The sequence below is a fragment of the Amphiura filiformis genome, chromosome 4, assembly GCF_039555335.1.
Source record: "Amphiura filiformis chromosome 4, Afil_fr2py, whole genome shotgun sequence".
NCBI lineage: Eukaryota > Metazoa > Echinodermata > Ophiuroidea > Amphilepidida > Amphiuridae > Amphiura > Amphiura filiformis.
In genome coordinates, this window is record NC_092631.1 from 45311561 (window position 1) to 45335427 (window position 23867).

The 23867-nt window shown below is 36.6% G+C and overlaps 1 protein-coding gene across 1 annotated transcript in view; it reads right to left on the bottom strand.

Annotated features, from left to right (window-relative positions):
* LOC140150213 (uncharacterized) overlaps positions 1–21829 on the bottom strand; it is a 60453-nt gene extending 38624 nt beyond the window's left edge. The window contains exons 1-2 of the mRNA XM_072172219.1: positions 21748–21829; positions 4266–4347 (exon numbers count right to left, since the gene is read on the bottom strand). Coding sequence (XP_072028320.1) covers positions 4266–4347; positions 21748–21817 — 152 coding nt within the window. The 5' untranslated portion in view covers positions 21818–21829. The remainder of the gene's footprint in view (positions 1–4265; positions 4348–21747) is intronic.
* Between the last annotated feature and the right edge of the window lie 2038 nt (positions 21830–23867).

The window sequence follows — 23867 nt, forward strand, 5'->3', positions numbered from 1 at the left end:
CCACCAGATCCCGAATTTAGAGCAGTAAATATTTGTTTTATATCCTTCATTAATATATTCTTTGTTCATTAATTGGTTAAAATATTAGAAACGCAAGGCCTTTATCATAGTCATAGGCCTCGGTATAAATCTAGGCTAGGCCTAGTCAAGGCTAGGCTGGCCTCGCTTTGTTTTGATTGAATGCACGTAGGCCAACATGCACAAAACACGCACACAGTTGAGTGGCTAAAGCTTACCATGAAAATGTTGTAACCTCTACAATACCACCGTGAAACGAGTAACCATGTTCTCTGTCAGTATTTTGCCATCAATATTAAGATAGTAATCCTGATGTAACTCAGATTATGGCATGAAACCGCTGTATTTTAGCTGCACTTCTGTGCTGCTTGTGACTGCTTCGTAAGACAACATGACTTGCGACACATTAATACCCCAGAACCGACTGTGATATCCCGCGTATGTGGCGAGTTGCACGGACCACTAGGAACTGCGACGCGGGTATGAGGTCATACGCGCTCAGAGGGAGATAGTAAAACTATTTCCCGGGGAGATAGTACTTTGAATAGTACCTCGTTCCCTCATCAATCTGCTTTTTGACTGCTTTGCAGAATAGCAAAACTATTTTTGGTCACATGATACACGTTTAACCAATTAACGAACGAGAATATATTAATGAAGGATATAACAATAGATGAATAATTTTTGACTATAGGCCCTACCGCCCTTCACTACAACGTTCACGCGGTACCTATTCATCGAACAATATCATGCTGATCACTCGCACCTTTAACAATAGTATCTTGGAAAAGAGCGGTATTGTATTCAATCTATGATTGCAGACATACACTGGTGATGAATACAATCTGCTTGTAGTGCAGGGAGATATAATCAAAATTGTATTCATCCGATTTATTACGTCACTTCTACAGCGAAGAAATAAATGTTAATAAAAATAAATGTTGGTATTTATACAGCGCCTTTAACATGTGAACATGTACCAAAGCGCTTTACATTTATTCCGCCATTGATAGAATATGTCAGCTGCCATACAATGCCCAAGGCATGCTCATACCTTTGTGCGGCGCTCAATGGACAGTATTCATAACAGCTCCCCATTTCACACCTGGATGGAGAGGAGTAATCGAGATAAAGTGCCTTACTCAAGGGCACAACACGAGGGGACTGCTCTATAATCCGACGCTTCTATAATCCGAAGGTTCTTTTGTCCGAAGGTTCGCTAGTCCGAACATGTGTTCATAGCATTCGCTAGTCCGAATTTTAAAAGAGGTTCTCTAGTCCGAAAAAATTTAAAAGAGGTTCTTTATTCCGACGGTTCTTTATCTCGAAGGTTCTATAGTCCGAATTTTAAAAAGGTTCCCTAATCCGAATATTAAAAGAGGTTCTTTAATCCGAATTTAAAAACGGTTCTCTAGTCCGAATATGAAAATAGGCTCTATAGTCCGAATTTAAAAAGGGTTCTATAGTCCGAAATTGCAAAAGGGTTCTATAGTCCGAAACGGATACCGTGTTCTTTAGTCCGAATCAGTAAAAAGGCTCTATAGTCCGAATTTTTTTTATAACATTAACATTTACTGCGCCCTCTAGCTAGATAATAGCAGAGTTTATGGTAAACGGGATGACGCTACTTTTGCCCCCCCTCCCCCCGTCATCAAAAGCAAATCCTGCGTTCGCGCCTGATATCCCCAACTTACTGTAAACAAAGATGCTAAAAATACGATATTTGCTCCAAAAATGTTGACATATTTTTACACCATCAGAAACGAAAAGAAAAATAATGAATGGAACGAAAATATAAAGGAAACACACACACACAAAAAAAACAGAACAAAAGAAGGAAAGACACAATGAAAGAAAATAAATGAAAGAACAAATGAAACAACTGAATAAAGACGAAAAGGAAGTCCAAATGAAAAACAATGAATACAAAGATAATGAACAAAATAATGAACAATAAGAAAGAACAAGGAGAAGAAAGAAAGAATATAATAAAGAAATTTGAATATAGAACAAACAAAAATGAGAAAGGGATTTTTTTAAGAAAGAGCTATAAAAAAATATCGAACGAAATCAAGAATGAATAAATGAATGATGATTTGACACTGAAACAAATGATGAAAATAAAATTCGGACTATAGAACCTGTTTACCAATTCGGACTAAAGAACACGGTATCCTTTTCGGACTATAGAACCCTTTTGCAATTTCGGACTATAGAACCTTTTTTTAAATTCGGACTATAGAACCTAGTTCCATATTCGGACTATAGAACCCTTTTTTAAATTTGGACTATAGAGCCTATTTTCATATTCGGACTAAAGAACTGTTTTCAAAATTCGGACTATAGAACCTTCGAAATAAAGAACCATCGGAATAAAGAACCTTCGTAATAAAGAAACGTCAGATTAAAGAACCTTCGGACTAAAGAACCGTCGGAATAAAGAACCGTCGGACTATAGAGCTTCCACCCAACACGATGGCTTGAATAAAAAGCAACTAGCCTATATTGGAAGTCATATAAGATTCAGATTCAGATTAAATTTATTTCAAAGTATTGAACCATGTGACCAAAACCAATCCTAAAACTTGAAAGGACCGATTGTCAATTTTTCTACATAAAGTATATAATTGAATACCTGAGTGGAAGAAGGGTCCAACTCCATCAAAACTGTTTTTGAGATATTAAGAAAAAACTTAATATTTGGAAAAGTTTTATAGACAGAATGTTTTCATCTTCAGGAGACCTTTTATACATGAACATAAAATATTACATACATTCGAAATTATATATGATGTTTCCATGGCAACGGTACAGGTCTTAATACGATCTGGAGTTGGGCCCTACTTGCACTAATATACTGCAAGTAAAGTGCCAGTTCCGTAAGCAGTTGTGTTATAAATAGCTACAGAATTTTGGTCATGGATGAACAAAATTCCTATTTAACCCAATATTTGTGGAAGAAGGGCCCAACTCCATGGGAGACTATTTAGAGAGTGGATTTTGGCTCATCTTTCACACACAAGGAAGAACAGTCTGCTGGCAATAAAATGCTGGGTCTAACTCATTTTTGTAAAAAATTGAGTTGGGCCCTTTTTTACACTCAGGTATTCAATTGTAATACGGCAGCCTGTAGTCATGGTAGTAATATTAAATATGATATGAATTTTCAAGATCCACAGCTTCATCCCCCTACATTTCTAAAAGAGGCTGAGATTGTTATACAATCTGAAACTTCTGGCTGCATATTATCTATGTGTAAAAACATTTTGCCGATTCATTCGATTGGCCAAAAAAATTGTATTTACTTCCTGTTAACAAAAACCTTTACATCACAGTGGTCTAGTGGCCTAGGAGCCTAATCATGCATGACTCAGAAACGCAAAATCGGAATCGACTGAAATCCATCAAAAAGAGGATGCTAGAATCATGAAATACTTTTTAAAAAAATCGCTACCCTGTATATTAATGTTCTTGTAATGAAATACGAATGATCACTTTCATAATTTGAGTTATGAAAGAGGTTTTTAAATTCAGTGGTGGCACTAGGGGATGGGCAAGGTGGCAGTTCCCCTCCCCCATATTTTCCTCTCACAGTTTTCAGGCAAAGACACCAATTACAAATATTTCCACTTTTTCCGGCAATTTTTTGCAAAATTAGCTGATTTTGCCCCCCCCCCCCAACTCCCCCCACCACCCCGAAGTTCCCCCTTTGTATTCGAGCATTATTTTGTTAAAACTAAACTTGGATTAACTTTGAAAAATGTGCAGTGATGTTACTGACCTTAACTAGACAGCCTTACTAATAATATTGACCTCAAATAATAATAATAATAATAATAATAATAATAATGATAATAACAATAATAACAATAATAATAATAATAACAATAACATATTAATAATAATAATAATAATAATAATAATAATAATGATAATAATAATAACAATAACAATAACAATAACAATAATAATAAAAATAATAATAATAATAATAATAATAATAATAATAATAATAAAATATATTTATGAGCAAACTGACAACAAAAAACAAGTTCACCAAGCGCTAGACATACATGAAAGCAAGAACATACAAATTATTTAATGTACTAGCCAGCTGAGCATACATATTTTTAGCTAAGCATGCAACATTTTTAAGGAGTTAACAATTCAACTCAAATAACAAACACATGAACGAACAAACAAACAGCAACAACAAACAAGCAACAAAAAGAGCTAGATAACAATACCTTCCGTTCGGTTGACCCTGTGAGAGCCATCGTGAACCATACGTTACACCTCCTGGCGCTGGGTATGCTTGGTTGCCAAAGTCTAAAAAGGTTAACAAATATATAACGTTTAGTCTCCGTTTTATTGTTCTTGAATACAAATATTTGTTCAAACAGTTACAGGACGATCAAGTATGAGCAGAAGAGGTGGCATGGCCACGAAATATTTTTTTAAATATTTTTAATAAATCTAACAATGTTTTGTAACATATACTTAGATTCATAGTGCCACGCAGAAACCATGGCAAGCAAGCTTGCAATTTTTTTCCAGACGATAAATAACATTTTTGATTTCGTGTGGAAACAGAAGCCAAAAACTTGTTTACTTTAGTATGTCACTTGGTTTTCTGTATCAAGTTTAATAGTAATCAAACACTTTCTAAACATGCTTTAAAATATAGGGCACGTCGGACCCCAATCATTGCACGAAAAAGCTTTGCTCAAAAAGTTATAGAGCCACTAATTGGACAACACAATACCAAAATACATGTTATTCGAAATGTTAAACGAAATAGCCCTTGATATATGGTGTAAAAATAACACAAAAATTGTTTTTTTCGACTTAAGGGGGTACTACACCCATCGATAAATTTGTGTCTATTTTTGAATATTTTTAAAAAACTAAAAACACACTGGTACCAAAAGTTATGTATATTATAGGGGCAAGGAATCCAATTACTACACTGGAATTTCAGTGTCCTCCGACAAGCGGTTTGTTATTTTCCTGTCATATATACTGAACCACTTGTCTTGAGTCACTGAAATTTCAGTGTAGTAATTGGATTCCTTGCCCCAATAATATACATAACTTTTGTTACCAGTGTGTTATTATTTTTTGAGGAAAATGCAAAAAATAGTCACAAATTTACCACAGGGGTGTAGTACCCCCTTAAAGAAAATTGATGTATTTTATTGCGGGTGGTGTGTGGCATGATGTTGGCCAAGTTAGGATTTTTCAGTTTAGAGCTTTTGTTTTAAAATAACAATTAATTAATGGGACATGCTATACTTCACCTGAGTCCAATTGCTATACATTTAGCCATAGACAATCCAAACGGTATTAATTACACACTACGCTCAAAGCGCTAAATAATAAGGAAACTGTTATGGGGTGGTCTTCAAAAACGTTTGTACGGGGATGTGCCACACAGACTTTCAGATGCCGACTTTCTCTATACCTACTTTTTGCTCTTTTTGCCACCCATAGAAACACCAAAAAAGCACCCAATTTGCCCTAATTGGGCGCTTTTATGGGCATATTTTGGGCGCATTGGTCTCCGCTGAAAAGGACCACAAAAATGTACAAAATAAAACCTGTAGTTACCAAGTTATGAAGTTCGACAAATCTAAGGTTAAATTGCATGTTGTACATGGTTAAAAATTAAAACTGTTCCTATTTTCAACCGGTTCATGGAAAGAATAGCTTGCACTATCTGCAAGGTGAAGTTCAGAAGATAGCATTGAATCCTATTGACCTTGAAAATCTTTGCTGCGTAACCAGACATCGCAGGTAGTGCAAACTATTCTTTTTCTGAAACCTATGAGCTAGACTTTGTTTACGAAAATTGCAGCAACTTTGACTTTTGACCCACGTACAACAAGCAAATCAAAGTTTGATCTATTGTATCCCAATAATGTCGTAACAAACCTTACATTTCTGGGACATGTTTGAAATTTAACATGTTTGAAAGTGTTCTTGGAATAAAATTAATTTGTGTCCCCTGTAATCCTGTAGGGCCATTTTTGGTGTGTGGGTGTCATTTTGAGTTTCACGGTCTCAAAATACTGTTTGGCTGTCAAAAGATTTGAATTCAAGATATCCAATTTAACAAAAATAATCTGCATCGTTGCCCCCTCAAACTTGCCCATTGGAACGCAACTTTTACAAATAGAACCAGTCTGTGTTCTGACCTATGAACAAGGTGACCACAATTCAGTTGTTGCAAACAGAAGTGCAAACCATGCGTGAACAGCGATGGCGAAAATGGCTTTTGGCCAAACAAACGAATTTAAAAACAAATGAAAATAACATTTATGAAATTAACACGATCATAATAAGATAAAAGACAGGTGCATCTACTGGATGATACAACAAGTGAATCGTGAAGAATGGCTCTACTTACCAAATATGCACCTCCATCCATACCAATCAACCGAATGAATGGAATGGAGTCAATGGATATGACAAGAAAACTATTCGCCGTGGAATTAGTGATGTAACATGTTTAACTACCATAGCGACAGTCCAACACTATTTTTGAATCATAGATTGAATGCAATACCGCTCTTTTCAAAGACACCAATCGTAAAGGTTCGAGTGAAACATACATGGAGATTTCCAGCGCACTGCATGGTTTATTGTTCTATTGTGTCCGATTTGTGCGCTGACACATTTTAAAATGTTGCCATTCAATATTCATGAGAGTGTACATTCAACGTCCAGTTTGCAAAATTGGGTGACTTGAGTTGGGCAGGGGTGAAATACATCTGACTGGGCGTATCAATTACGTAACGCATAAAGGCATTGACATCATGAAATGCCTGCCTAGTGCTGTTATGTGTTTAGTCTCTACACTCACTGCAAAAACAGTGTTTAGAAAGTGAAGGCAAGAATGTGTTTAGAAACGTTGTGTTCAGAATATGGATGTCAGATATTTAGAAATTGAACACCATCACTGACCAAAGTTCAAACATTTGACACATGATTTTTAGCTTCTAAACGTGTTCACAAAGTGAGGGCAAAATTGTGTTTAGAAAAGTGTTTAATTTCAAACACTGTTTCAGCAGTGTATGATAATTATTATTACATTTATTTATCATTCCTTTCTCTGTATATCCTTATTCTTTCCTGGGCCTACACTTTATCTTCTCTCTCTTTCTTTCTTTCTCTCTCCCCTCTTCTTTACTTTTTATCCCCTTTCACTCTCCTGTCATTCCCATCATTTTTCCCTTATCTTTCTATTTATTTACTTCTCTTTGTTGCCTTCTCTTCATTCAATCTGCACAAAGGAACAATGCGTTAGGTAATCTATTGCCACTCTCTATGTTTATAAAAGCACTTTGGAATGAACGGTAAGCACCAATCGATTAATCAATCAACATATCAATCAGTCAGTAAGCCGCCCGTCAGTGGATCAATCAATAAATCAAATCAAATCATACACATAAAGGCCTATACTATATAAAATATAATTACGGACCAAACTTGTCCGAATTTTGCAAGCCAACCGATACAGCTCAATACGCCCAGTGTATGAATAAAAACGTCTAATAATAGTGTAGCCTAATGACACAACTGTAGTCGTCGATCGTACGACTTCATGAATAATGATTGGCAACATTTTCCAATATGTCAGCGCTCTAATCATATACAATACAACAATAAACCATGCAGTGCGTTGCTCGCAGCTGAAAGATTAGTAATTTTGAAAAGATCGGAATTGTATTCAACCTAGGATTGCAGACATACACTGGTGATAAGAACACCCCCCCCCCCCCATGACCCCATGGGATTGCATAGGGGGAAAGAATTAATTTTATTCCAATAACACTCAATTTCAAATGCATCCTAGAAATGTAATGTTTGTGCGTATATGACATATCGTTGAGAAGTTATGGGGCACAAAAGGTCACAGTTCGATTTGCTTGTTGTGTATGGGTCAAAAGTCAAAGTTGCTCCTTCTCTCAAAAAAGTTGACGCAAATTGTTCACCTAGCTTAGAGGTTTCAGAAAAAGAATTGTTTGCACTACAGAGTGTCCCAGAATGATTTATGCCGTGTTTGAACAAAATATCAAAAATATATAGTCAACAGTTATTTTATTTTAATAAATGCAATACAATGACACATATGTCTCCTACTTATTCTGTGATTTTCATGGAAATAACTTGTTTTGGCGGGACGTTGCTATTACTGGAATTTACAGCGCAGAGGCTTCATAACACATGGATCCTTTATCACAATTGTCCAGCCACGTTGTGATATAAAATTGGATCGGTTGAGCCCATATTTATTGGTCGAGCTATGAGTTTTAAAATATTGGACGAGACGTAGTCGAGTCCAATATTTTACAACTCATAGCGAGACCAATAAATATTGGGCGTAAAGCATCCAATTTTATCATTATTATGTTTTGGATCCAATATTATCACAACTTGGATCCATCAAAACATAATAATGCAATATATTGGAGAAATCCTATATTCTTTTATAAAAAAATACACCAAATTTGGCACCGATGTAGAGCTTTACGCTGAAACATTCTTGATATGGGATTAAGTGAAACATTTTAATATGACTTCAGATATTTAGGTTTAAAAACGTACTTTTTATGTGAGTTTTACCTCAATTTTTAACCAAAAATGTCATTATTACAGAGGATATAACTTCCTCGAGGATCCTCGATTAAATTTTAATCTTCTACGTTACGTAGCTGTGGGTTTGCTAATATACTGTGGACATAAATATATGATGTGACAATAAGGATGAAGCTTCTCTATACGATCCATCTCTGCCGGCATTACAAATGATGAAACTCACACACCTCAATAATTGTCTTCAAAACTGCCGTCAAAGAAAGAATAGCTTAAGGTCACTCAAGCGTAACAAATCCTTTATTCCATACAAGGATTACTTTGTTACATCATAAATAATCGATAGATATCAACTATCAACGAATTCACCATTTTTACGCAATATCCTGGAACTTCTATTACAAACCTTCTATCTCTAACATCTAAAATTCCCAAGAAAGCTAACTATATGTAATTTTTAGAATTTAAAACAATACTACAAATAGTAATGCCCTTCGAGCTTCATACCTAAAAAATACAACTTTCGCGGTATAAATCATTCTGGGCCCCGGTTCTGCGATGTCTAGATAGAATGTACACAGCAAAGAGTCAAAAGATATGTAACATTGCATAGGATTCAATAGAATTTGCATTTACTTATCATCTATCTTCTGAACTTGATATCGCGCAGATAGTAAAAACTATTCTTTTTCTGATTCCCTTGAACTTGAGGTACAGTTTGCATCCATTTTTGCGAAAATCGGAGCAACTTTAATTTTTCACCCCGGTATAACATGCAAATTGACCTTGGACCTGTTGAGCCTCATAACTTGGTAACGCGCAAAATAGGTTAAATGTTTGTGATCCTTAGACCCAGACAAATAATTTGACATGTTTTTAGTGAATTTGGAGCATGGGTTTGGAGATATTTCATAAAGGTCATCTGGTTCCAGACGACCAAAATGTTTGAATTCAGCATACCCGAAATAACCAAATTGATTGGGTTGCCAGCTTTAACGCGAACTTGCCGCTTGATGCTTAAATAATAAGCACACTATTTCCAAAATAGAACCAGTCTACTAAACCTTAATACAATTTCATAATAACACCAAACGTAATCTGGTGCCAGGAGTAATTTGTTTATCAAATCGCGAACATTAAGTCCTTCAAACAGAAGGACCGTGACGGCAACTTCATGACCTCTTTTGTTCAACAGAAAACCGGGGTGTGAGCACGGTGTTACGTAACACGATGTTGAAAATTTAGCCGGCAAACGCGTTTTAGCAAAATAGCTCTAGAAATAGAAGACATGAGTCGTGTCTTTCTTAAATTACGTACCATGACCTCGGATAAGATATCAAACATTTGTGTAAAGCAAAATAACGTGTAAAAGTTAAATTATATGGAAAATAAAGAAGCTTGAACATGTCCAAATCAGTCAGACGGCAGGTCACGATCTATGCATTACGAGGTCACAGTTTCTATGCTCGTAATTTCTCAACCCAGTCACCGCGCTGATTTTTCCGAAGTTTGCCGAAGTAAAGGCCCATCTTAAAACCATTTTCTGATAGTTATGGAGTTGTCATCAGTTGTGTTAAAAGCCTCAAAAGTATGTTTGTAGGGTTTTCCTTGTCTAATCATGTAAGAAACTGGTATTCATAAAATATTTCTGGAAAATAATTGCGTTAAGATAACATGTTAAATTTGAAGGTTTCATGAACTGTGCCCAAATAAACCGTGGCCCTGACCGTTTACAGCCTTCCCCTAGAAAATAACTATAGGTAAATTGCTCATAAAACATTGATCTGTCAGTTAATAACAAAATCAGAAGTGTTCAACGGTTTTCATTAGGACAAAAATGGAAGTGAACGTATATAAAATTACGACCAGATCGGCTTTTTACGCCATATGAATATCATGGAATCTGCACCCTCATAAACATGACAAAGTCGGGCAGTATCACATGGATTTTTGTCTGATAAAGCCATGCGACTTTATTCATATTTTGTCGTAGCAGGTCTGATATTACACAGTTTTCCGAATACCACGAGTCAATCCGATCGGTTGAATTCACGCGCCTGTATAAACTCCACGCACGATTGGTTCTATGTCCTTGTCTACTACAAAAGCAATATTGATTGATTCCGTGGCTTCCACACAGACGAATTTTGACAAAATATTTTATATGCGTTTTTTGGACTATTTTCGTGGATTTGACCGTTTGCAACGTTGATATGATATGATTGTCATGGCTTTTGGAAGGGAATGATGTAAAGTTTGTACACTGAAGAAACCAGAAGTATCTGTCTGCTGGAGGTATTCTTTAAGACAAAAAAACTACCCGACTTTGTACCCAAAAATTGAGCAATCTGTTTTGTTCCAAAAATCACATTTCTTCACTCATTTTCGCTAAAGTGAAATCTGATAATGATAGACTGGACCCTTTACAACCAGAAAACATTTACATTAGAGAATGAATTTGGAGAAAACCTTCTGATAATTACAAAAACTCGCGGAGCAGTAAGACCTTCCTCTAAGCTTTTAATCCGATAAGCTGATTATCTATTTGTTTTCATGAATTGGAAGACATTCTTAGATGTATTACTGAGCTCAATCATCTGAAATTACTGGAGCGTGAGCCACCCAAGCGGGTGGCTCAGCATAGTACTTTATTAACAGAAGGTTTTCTCCAAATTCGTTTCCTAATGTATTATTTGTCATTCGAAAATTAATAGCATTGCAAAATTAAATAAATACAAGGTTATCTCCACATAATTTGTACAATTTCACAGAGGATAGACCAAGTCAGATGCACTCAGAAAAAAGAAACCAAGGCCTGTATCTGTGACCGGCCGGTTGACTGAAATTAGATGGGAAAATGAGAAAACTGCATGAGATCGTGAGATCACAAAAATAGTTATATCCTGAAGCAAGAAAGGCGCCAAACTCATAAAAATGGGTGTCATGTTAAATATTAACTAAAAATAGCTTTCCTAAAATTTTCATGAAATTTGGTTGGAGTATATTCCTAGTCGTATGTTAAAATGTTGATCCTTGTGCGTGACGTATTACACGCTGATTTTTTTTTTCTTTTCTTTTTTTTTTTCTTTCACTGTCAATTGTCCATTGTTGGTTATTTACCTTGGAAAAAATACTCTCCATGTTCAAACAATTTTAAAGTCATCATAAAAGGGTGTTAAATTATTTGGATGATGTTAATTCATCAGGAAAGGCATGTACGAGTGAGCCACTGAGTGAGAATAACATTACTATATTAACACTGCTGTTATTAAACCACTAGTATGGCTTGGCGATTTATATTCTCCCTGTTAGCTGGTTCGAGCCCCGGTAATATTCTGTTTTACATTTGAATTATATTTGAAGTCAATTTGTATTTTTTTTAATCCTATAGGAACATATTGATGATTAACCAACAGCTGTCAATCAGGGCTGGATTTACCATAGGGCCAGATGGGCCCGGGCCCAGGGCCCCCAAATTTTTTGGGCCCCCCAAATTGCCCTGTGTAGTGTGCATCTTCCATTTTAGCTGAAAACACTGGGGTTTTTTTTTGGGGGGGGGGGCAAAATAGTGTACAGAAATTTCAAAAGTTTGCGCGTTTCGTGCGCACTGGTCTATAGCAAAATTCAGCTTCAATTTGCCCTAAAATAGTCTAAATTTGAAATTTTTGCGCGCGCTACACACGCAATTGTCCTAATAAAATCTAAAATATTGGCTACATGCCTTCCTCACTTTGCGTTGGGGTCTCCAAATTTTGGCCTGGCCCAGAGCTCCCAAAAAGGTAAATCCGGCCCTGGCTGTCATGTTTTCTGGTCATTTGTAGCAGAAATAATGAGATGAAAATGAAAGAAAACACTTACTCTCTCGACCGCTTAACTGCGGTGTTCTATATCTTGAAGACATCAAAATTGCTCCAGACAATGAATTTGTTGATACATTGCAGGAAAGATCATGGCAAAACAAAAATGTTGCATAGGTATTTTCCAAATAAAAAATAAATGACCGGCCTACAAACCCTCATAACAAAACAACATTTTGTTACATAGCAGCAGAGGTCACGGTAAAAATGACCGGAAGTGAGTTAAGCTTCCGTCGTACTGAAACAAGTGGTAAAAATCACAATTCATGAATCACTGTGTTCATGAATCGACTTGATATTAACTATAAATTATCCCCCGGGGAGATAATTTATCTTATTAAGTTACATAAACCATATTCATAATCGTATTACGCATTTGCATACCTTACCTTGCATTTTACCAAATCGGATTATTATAACATTGGTCTCTTTATCACTCCCATTGAACGCGGAAGTTATGATAAATAAAAAATTGATATGTAGGTGTCCTAACATCCTACCCAATACATGAATTTATACTTTATATCACATTTTTATATGGGCGTAGGGGAGAGTGGGGTAATCCCGAAAACCTTTTCATTTAATACTACACATTAAAACAAAGATAAAATAAATCATACCAATATTAAGAGTGGGTAATACTATAATTATAAGCATGTTCTCATTAATTCAACCTTAGTTGGTAGATATGATGAAACAAAGAAAATATAGGGGAATCGCGGGTACTCCTGAACGCGGGGTAATCCCGAACGGTACTGGGAAAGCTCATTGAAAAATCAATTGGAGTGTTAAAATGAATTGGAGCTTTGATTATAACTTTTAATTTCTTTCTAGAACGTCCGTGAAAGATTAGTTCATATTCAGCTCATTATATAACACTCTTAGATCAATGCAGATAAAAAAAACCATCACACTCATGACGGCCATTCGCGATTACCCCGTACACGGTATCATTACTGTTTTCTATAACCGTTCGGGATTAACCCACCACTCATGTATTACTTTTTAATTGTACTGATAAGCTATTTATGTAAACACGATATGGTCACGTCATATATTTAAGCAATCGTCCTCATGTCTAATTAATTGTACAATTCACCCCTCTTCATCACTACAATATTTTCTAGGTATCCGAAAACCGACCTGACGATAAGTCAAAAGTGTCTAATTTCGTTTTTAATATTTTGTGAGAAGAACTCCCAACCTGTCGGCAAATGCGGAAGTTACAAATTCTGACGGAGAAGAAGGTAAAAAACGACAAGAAACGTCTTACTGCGACATCGGAACTCGACTTGTCCGGGACGCAGTTAAAGAAATGGGTGGTAAACTTATCGAAGTACAGTCTGAGTAAGTCAGAAACCAGTGTTTTGGCCAAAGGATTGAATTTCGCCGCGTCTCCAACCAATGTATGTGCGAAGATTTCGTGTTAGCCACGGAACTCGCGTGAAGGAACCTGCCGAATTCGGAAGCTGTGCAACTGAGAGGTAAGGTAGCCAGTATGCTAAGTTCGTCAAAACCCCCAAAGTCAAACGTTAACCAGGATGAAAGACAGGCAATTAAAGATCATTATCCTCCCTGCAGACAAGGGTAAGGCTACGGTGGTTCTTGATAAAAAGAATTATGAGGAGAAGGTTAACATCATGTTGGGAGATGAAAAAACGTACGAGACTCTTCCCACTGACCCTACTCCAAAATATAAAAGAAAACTGGTTGGCATTCTTTCAAGACTTGTGAACGAGGAAAAGATCCCTAAGGAAAAGTACAAAAAATTGTATCCAACTGCAGAAAATGTACCAAGACTTTATTGCACGCCAAAAATCCATAAACCCAATGCACCACTGAGACCAATAGTAGATTATACTGCCACCATTGGCTACGAAACTTCTAGATGGTTAGCCGATATTTTGTCTATTATGGTCGGAAACTCCACCCATCATGTGGTAAATTCAAAACAACTTGCTGAGGAGTTAGGAGACTTAGTAATTGAGGAAGATGACATCTTAAATTCTCATGATGTTGTGTCTCTATTCACGTGCACTCCGATACACAAGGTTCTTGAAATTGTGAGAGAGAGATTAGAGAAAGGTTACATGAAGGCGTACAATAAGACTTCCGGTTACAACTTGTCGGTGGATGATGTGATCGAGTTGTTGGACTTCATCTTATCCACAACATATTTTACCTTCAGAGGTAAGATCTTCAGACAGCTATTTGGGGCAGCTATGGGCAGTCCTGTCTCACCGCTTGCTGCAAATATTTTCATGGAACATCTTGAACAGTCTGCTATCGCCACGGCTCCATTGAATTGTAAGCCTAAGCTCTGGAAAAGGTATGTGGATGACATTTTGGAGGTTGTCAGCAAAGACGGAGTCATACCACTCACAGATCATCTCAACAGTATCGACGATTCGAATTCTATAAAGTTCACCTTTGAGGAGGAGAAAGATGGCAGGATTCCATTCCTGGACACCCTCATCGTTCGTCGGGATGATGGCTCTGTCAAACTGTTGGTGTATCGTAAAGCCACACACACCGACCAATACCTGAATTTTGCGTCCCACCACCCGTTACACCAGAAATTGGGCGTAGTAAGAACTCTAATGGACAGAAAAAATAAAATCATCACAGAAGACACACACAAGGAAGAGGAGGAAGCTAACATCAAAAAAGCGCTCAACACATGTGGGTACCCGCCATGGAGTATTGACAGAGTTAAAAAGCAAATAGAGACACCTAGAGAGAAGAAGAACACCAAGAAGGATGAGAACAGCAAATCCAAGGGTATGGTCGTCATCCCATATGTGGAAGGGGTATCTGAACGTATAGCCAGGACTTTCAAACATTACAACATTCCAACAACTATGAAACCACATTGTACGCTCAGAAACATGTTGGTTCATCCCAAAGATAAGCGTGATCCACTCAACACTACGGATGTCATTTACGCCATTCCATGTAAAAACTGTGAATCTACGTATGTTGGAGAGACAGGCAGGAAGTTTGGCAAGCGTATCGAAGAGCACCGGGCAGAGGCGGAGAAAGCAGGGGCTACAGTAAGAACCAGAGCTAGCAGAAAGGCATCAGAATCAAAGGTCAATAAATCAGCCATCACGGACCATGTTATGGACAAAGATCACATCATAGACTGGGAAGAGGCTAGGGTAGTAGGCAAGGAGGCGGACAGATATAAGCGATGGATAAAGGAGGCAATTCAGATCAGGAAGCAAGACAACATCATGAACAGGGACGAGGGGCAATACAATCTTACTCACGCATTTGACGATCTTCTTGGAAAACCAACTGGCAACCGCGTTGCTAAGCAACCTGTAACATCAGCGGTAAACAGAAGATCATCACAACAACATCAGTGTTGAAAAAGAAGTCTGCAAGACTTCGAAACGTCCACAGTGAGTACTGTTTTATTGGACTAGAAGTATGAAATCTCTTCACTTATTTATCAACAACAGTCCTGAGGAAAATGTTCAGTAAAACTCCCAACCTCTTGACCATTGTGTGAATGTATCTTTGTAGTAGCTTTTACTGCAGAGTAGTGTGATAGCGTCACCTTTCTCAGGTTAGCTATAACAGCACCGTCAGCACAATTCAGAGACACACATTTTTGCTATAAAATTAATTTTCTCGGTCAAATATAAAGCAATTATATTTTCCCTTCAGAAATGTCAGTTAAATATATAGTGCTTGGATATACATTTTAAAATTCCTGGTGTTAAAATTAGGCATGAAATTGTGTCTTTTAGTGTAAGATTTTATATTTTTATAAGCCTTAACTTCGGCCGCGAGCTTTTTTCATTCAATTAATTTTTGACCGTTTCAAATTAGTATAGTTTGCTGAAGAAAGATATATCCCACCTCTGTAAGGCTCATCGTGTGGGTCTATATGTGACTCCTCGTCACAACTGAGCCCGGAAGTCGCCAATCATCATTTTTGAGATATTCAACCAAAATATTCTGCTTTAAATTAGCTTTAAAATGATGTATATCATGTCTATAGTACTTGACATTTAAGTAGTGAAAATCAATAAAACAGTCAATAAATCCTTTGTTTCCTATTGTTTATTGTTAAGTTCGATGGAGCATATCTCAATAGTGGCACTGGCGACATCCGGGCTCAGTTGTGGCGAGGAGTCACATATTATAGTTTTGTCTGAATATCTGTTTTGATTTCACCTTTTTTCACAAGTGACTGCTAAACTGTCCGACCAGAACTTCATTTCTAATATAACCAGCAGAAATAATCGATATTTCTGTTGTGGCTATCATCCATCCATGGGTACATTTGCGAGTTGATTTTTACAAAATTGGTATAGTCGGAATTGAAAAATGAAGCAATCAATACGGAAATTCTGACAAAACTATGATATATATAGCTCACGGTGACGTGCGTTAGAAAGTTATATTATATTACTTTGAAAAGCTAAAAGGTTGATCCAAAAAAAGTTCGCGGGCCAATTTGAAGCCTATCAAAATCGAACATCTTAAACTAAATGACTGAATTTCACGCGTAAGTTTAACACCAGGATTTGAAACAAAAATCATTATCAAGCATTATAGTTTTTTCCTGATTAATTGAAAAAAAATTAAAATGATTGCTTTTGGCCGAGAAAATTAATTTTACATTACAAAGGTGTAACTCAAAATCATGCGATGTCCAAATAGGGCGGCCAGTGCACGCATAAATTGTGCGGAAGGTATGCATGCATGTTGTCCATGAGTGGCGATAAGTGAGGGTGCATGAAATGTGCGTGTATCAAATGATTGGTCATCCCAGGTTAAATAATAAATAAATAAATAAATAAATAAATAAATAAATAAATAAATAAATAAATAAATAAATAAATAAATAAATAAATAAATAAATAAATAAATAAATAAATAAATAAATAAATAAATAAATAAATAAATAAATAAATAAATAAATAAATACACCACAGAAACCGGCTGTGAAGGAGCCTATATGCACGTAAACAACTTTCTTATATAAAATTCATTTTGCCAAGAAAGTTATGCATTGGCAAAATGAAGGAAATACTATTGTCAACTTGGTAAAATGTATATCCCAATCTTGTACATCATAGCACTCAGTTTGGGTTTGTGGTTTCGAAATGTTGCCCTTAAACATTAGTTGTTTCAAATAATTATGAAACGATGAACCCCAAATCTAGAACAAACAATCATTATATTCAGAAAGATGTCCATGATAGAGATTGGACCCAAGACAAAGTACACCCAAATTAAGTGTCAATTCAGAATTAACCCATGGCGGAAAAATACGACACTCACCCCACACAGTGTCACCGACCCTATATCTTCATGGCATAAATCGCCATGGTAGGTTGAATACACAGCCACGATTGGCCATTTGGTTCAGACCTTTGAAGCTCTTTGAGACGAAGAATTAGTCGAGGGACATGACTCAAGGCTACTCACAATATCCGGGTAATTGATCTTGGTTGTGCGTGAATAAGCTTGTATACCCCATTGAGGTCAATGGTCATCGACTTTTATACTGCCTAGTAGTGAGTGCAGCTGTACTACACGCTGTACATGTAGTACCACGCTACACGCTACAGGACCAACGCAATATAAAATTAGAGTTTGTTTTGGTCAAATTTTGAGTTCAAAGCGCACGGCCAATTTGCAAAGCGCACGCCGACGACTATCATATCTGTGCAACACGTATTTTCAAGTGTATGAGACCACATCTGGTTTCTTGAGAAAAATCATTTACGGAGATATTCATCATTTTCTAACCCGGTATACGAAGATTTTCGTCTGATATCAAAATCGTGCATAGCAATTCACGTGTATCGATCCCGTGTATTCATTTTAGTGTCTCTGCTGCACCAAATAATTATTAGCCAGGCGGTGTCGGTGTGCCCCAGTTAGAACTGGACGATCCGCGATATCCGTTCTCTCGCTGATTTCGCCGCGAATTGTATACACTCGCAATAGGATTATACATGTACATGCTGCTAATAATTACTTCACATAGATATTATTCATTTATTCCAACATGAAGACAAGTGAATCCATGTATAGTTACAGGTTGATATCCTGATACCTATAGGGAGGTTTCATGTACGCCACGAGTCACTAGCCCTGGAGGCCCAACAACGATATTGGAGCACTTGAAAATGAAATATCACCAAGGATTATTGATATCACCTACAGAGTGCTAATATTCCTTACAAAGCATGGGTTTGAATAACGCGCCAAAGATTCACAGAGCATGATAATAGTTTATTTGTCCTCCACCGCACTTGACTGACTCTCAATGTAGGTCATTTTTATCAACCTTTTAACAGGCGGATGTGAGTTCATAAGAGCAATGTCGGGGATTATAGGTCACAATCGATGGGGAGAGATGAGGTCCGACCAGGTCCGACCGAGTCTCCTACACAGGTTACGCTCCCTGTGGAGAGGCGGAACCAAACTGGCTGATGTGGAGACTAAGCCAGTTTGCGTCGGTCTGATACTCGTCTTTGATCATGCGCAGATCTGGCTGGTCAGGAAGATATTTAATATCCCGAAATTATAATATGCCTACCAGTTCCATCTATAACCGATTTGCTAGAGAGTATTTGTTACCATGTTTAATAAATTCGTATTAATCGTATGATAAAATGTGGCCAAATGTATTATGTACATAGTGTGTGGATCCACTCTTCTACGGACTTGGCTACTAAGCATGTCGGGAAGGATATGGCGGTATGGTGACCTGGGTCAATATGTTCTGGGCAGATGAGGTCCGACCAATTGCCTACGACCTTGTGTGCTATCATGTGTGACAGGCAATTCCCGATAATAATAGAAGTTCCCTGCTTTTAACCAGAGAGAAGACATCCTTGAGAGGGCACTCTATTCACGTGGTTTCTTTTCCAACGCAAACAGATTACGAATTTTGATGGTTTGCAAATGAAGATTGTCCTAGGAGGGTGAAAGTGCATAGGAACAATGCCGGAAACTACGTCACGCTATTGTTCGACCAAGGCTACATATTTTTAACGCATGCGTGTTCGTCAATACAGCTTTAGTCTCCTCCACCTTCGCAACACGGTACGTGGAGTGTATGGAATCACACTGACGGCGGAGGAGAATACTAGCTTGTCAGACAGTTTAATTTTATCAAGCATATAATACCTGAACAATCACCCGTCATTTGATCGATTTACTACAGAATATATTGGATATTCAAAATATAATTTTAATATTGTAAACCTGTTAACTTATATATTTGTGTACTGAAGTATAAAGACAAGCGATTAAAATCATGTCGAAGACAAAATGGCCGCTAATCCGCCTATTGTCTACACCTAGGATACATATTCCGAATGAGGGCAGCAGACTAGGATGCTTATCCCTTCCTCTAGATCCCTGATTGTCCGCACTATCGACTGGTTACATAACTGTTATGAATAATTTATTAGTTTTTCAATGCAATCGCCTCGACCCATTCTCTCCATACACAGATCAACAAATACAATAGAAGAAGGTCAGCACATATGACCTGCTTTAGTGACATGTTATGAGTTGTACAAAAACTTACAAAATATCGTTTGGACTGCACATTGAAGATGCAAAATATAAGTCATTATAAATTGTGGGATAGGCTTTTACGACGGGAATTCATAACAATTAGTGGGGTTTTAAGCGGGTTCGCCATCACTGTCAAGCTTTCGTCAGGAGTAGCTCTGACTTCTTCAGGACAAAGTACCTAAGATTGAGACATGTAGACCGCCCCTTGTCTACTGATGACTCTGAAAAGAGTCGTTCACTGAAGACTGCCCCTTGTCAACAGAGAACAAGCAGATCTCGCCTATCTGCTAATATAATGTTTTTGGTGGCTCTGAAAAGAGCCGTTTGCTGAAGACTGCCCCTTGTCTACAGAAACAAGCAGATCTCGCCTATCTGCTGATTTTGTAAGTTTTGGTGGCTCTGAAAAGAGCCGTTTGCTGAAGACTGCCCTTGTCAACAGAAACAAGCAGATCTCGCCTATCTGCTGATTTTGTAAGTTTTGGTGGCTCTGAAAAGAGCCGTTTGCTGAAGACTGCCCCTTATCAACAGAAACAAGCAGATTGGTAGTATTGCTTTAATATATAAGATCTTCATATATTTAGCTTTCTAACGAATTTTAGATTTTAGAAATTGTTTCCAATAGATTTTAATAGAATCTACAGGATATTGCGTAAAAATGGTGAATTCCAAGTTTTGACAAAACAACCTAAACTGAGCTCAAAAAGAAACTTATAATATTTTACAACTTGTGAATCACAAGGTCATATCTTAAAATACTGTCAATCAAAATGAACCAAAATTACACACAGGATTACCTTAATACTCTACTCAAAACCAAACTAGTTACAACACGGTGATCGAACGCAGATAAATCTCACCCAAGCATGCATTATCACATTTCAGGTGGGATGGACCCTGACACCCCGTTAATGTCTGTCATTGAGGTGTAGGAATGCGTGAAATTGGATTCGTCTATGAAGAAATTAGAGAGATTGCGATGTCCAAACGCGGTACGCAGTACTTGCATAATATACGTGCGTTCATATGTCGTATATACGATTTTACATACGGCATACACCGTATACTTCCCCCGAAAGAATTCACTTTTTAAAATAAACTTTTATTTTCGTAATCGGCGCAAAAAACCTCTTTGACGAAGTTTGTTACAAATGTTGTACAAGTAAACAATTGTAATAACCCATTCAATCAAATGATTTTGAACTATATTCATTAGCATAATCAGGAAATTGAAGCCCGCAGCCTGTCGCCTCAAAACTCGAAGGAAACCCGAAGTAAACCCAACAAATAGTTATAACTTGGGTAAAATATTGTGCTCTGCTAACTAACATATTCCAATATCCAAGGATAGTTACCCAGCTAGCTATGCATAACAAAATGAATCATACCTTGAGAGTATACAGCCATGCTTTTGTACTACTTTCTGCAGCATCCAAATAAAACAGTAAAACTTGACCATTCCGAATTATATTAAGATGGTGTAAGACACAGGTGCGTATAACTACAAAAATTGTTGAATGAGTCATTAAGACACATGAGAATCACGGTACGTCATTTCCGCTAGCCACTTTGATATCTTAACACCTCTATAATTTGCCAATGGTAGATATTATTTGTCGATCATCGTGTTAAAACAAACTTTTCATTCGTTTTCGAGTCAGTTAATATGCAGTGGATACACCCACCTATCTATGAGATTTAACAAAAAGACGACACTCACCGCTGTTGGTCGATCCGTTCACTTGTGGCTGATTTCGCCAATTGTATAAACTCGCAATAGGATTATACATGCTGCAAATAATTACTTCACATAAATATTACATCATATTCCAACATGAAGACAAGTGAATCCATGTGTAAGCTACTTGTTGAAATAAAATTTGTATTTTTGTTCTGATTTGTTTACGAATCGATCGAACTGCCGTGCAATTTTCCGATTGATTACGCATGAAAGAATAGGTCAGATTCATCATTGAAGTGCACCATCCGATTGTACAACCACAAAAGGTAACAATTATCAGATATTTACAACCAAAAAAGGTTACAATTATCAGATATTTTCGTGGTAAATGCCATCAATCTTTGTATTAACTGGTGACGTGCTGTGTTTTTTGTTTTGTTTTGTTTGTTTACTTTTATTTTGTTTTTTCTTAATTTCCTAAATAAATTGTGTTTTTCTTAGATTTTTCCATTCCCGTGCGTTTACTTCTAAACTTTTCGTTAAGAATAGAACATGTGAAAGGTGTCCACGTCATACCGTCACACGTTATTTTGCTTGTTTGCACTGATTTCCGCATTTTCCCACTTCAACCTGTTCGGGACACCCCGTTCCTGGTATCTGAATAGGGTGTATAAATTGATTATTAATGCTCTGCATGCTAGCCATAGGCTTCAACAAAGTTTTGAGGTATTTTCTGAAAATATCAGGAGCTATCCAAAGAACCACTGAACCAATCCTAGGCTTGTTTGTACTCATTTTAATGCATTTTGAATGCGGATTCCAAATATGAAAATGTATAATTCTGAACCTTTTTTTTTTTTTTTTTTTTCATTTATTTCTTTATTTTTATTAAACTTGTCGTCTGCAGTCGACACCCGCGTGAAAAACATTAAAGTTCGAGTCCCATTAAATGAAAATAATGTCGACAATGCGAAACTACTGTCTAATTTTCTCTTTGTTGCATCTTATTTATTTTCTGAATCGAATAAGTTTGGTTTATTCAAACAACTACTTTTCGGTGAGTTACTTTCGAGATATTTATTTCAGTAAGCAGTATCAATTCCCAAAAAGAAGATTCATCCAACCGAATGTAATTCAAGTTTTGTTATCAATCTAAAGAAAATAATAGAAGTCAATTTCGTAGTCTTTTCCAAGTTGTTTCTTGAAAGTGCGTAAAACAGTTTGCTTTTGACTTTAAAACTTTCTTTTTTCAAAGATTTCACAAAGAAAGTATTGGTCTTTTGACTTCCAGGGACTACCAAGAAGAAATGAAAACGCAATATTCAAAATTGTACGTTTATTGTGGTATCAGTTTCTGTAATATTTGATTACACTCATTATAGTTTGAGAAAGTGTAATCCAACTTTCGCGACCAACACAGTCTAGCATTTGTTAATAAATTCAGTGAGGTTTGCGCATGACACCTCACCCGATTACGAAACGAGCTGTATACATGAACTTGAACTTTTCAGCACATAATGAAAGAAGTGCAAACATTATGTCGCCATTAGTAAAAGTACTAATACTATGAAAACTATGAAGTAATCTCTTGGAGATAATAGCAACATGTCTTGGTTTAATAATGGTTTACAAGATTGGTGGTCTAACCAGTATTTATCTAACTTTTGGAATGATTACGGAGGCGGAATGGATCAGTTTAATTCACCTCAAGGTAAGAGCGTGTACAAAATTATGTAATTGAGAACAATTAATATTGTACACGATATATAATTATCATGTACATGAGGTTATTATTATTAATATTATTGGGAATATTATTATTTATTTGGTTTCATCCAAATTAAAACCGGCTCTAAAAAGTATCTTCAAAGAAAAAAAGTTCTACATTCAGTTATTAGGTTTCTTTCTAAATTCTGGAGATACGTGATTTTCTTATGCCGTCATGTTTTTGTAAACTTAGCGTCTATTACAGGTTGGCCTCTATTACAGGTTCAAAGTTGGTCAAAAATTAGTTTTAATTTCAGAATTTGGTTTGTCAAGTGTATCTACTATAATTTTGTGATCATAACTACTACAATTTTGTGATCAAAACTACTACAATTTTGTGATCAAAACTACAATTTTGTGATCAAAACTACTACAATTTTGTGATCAAAACT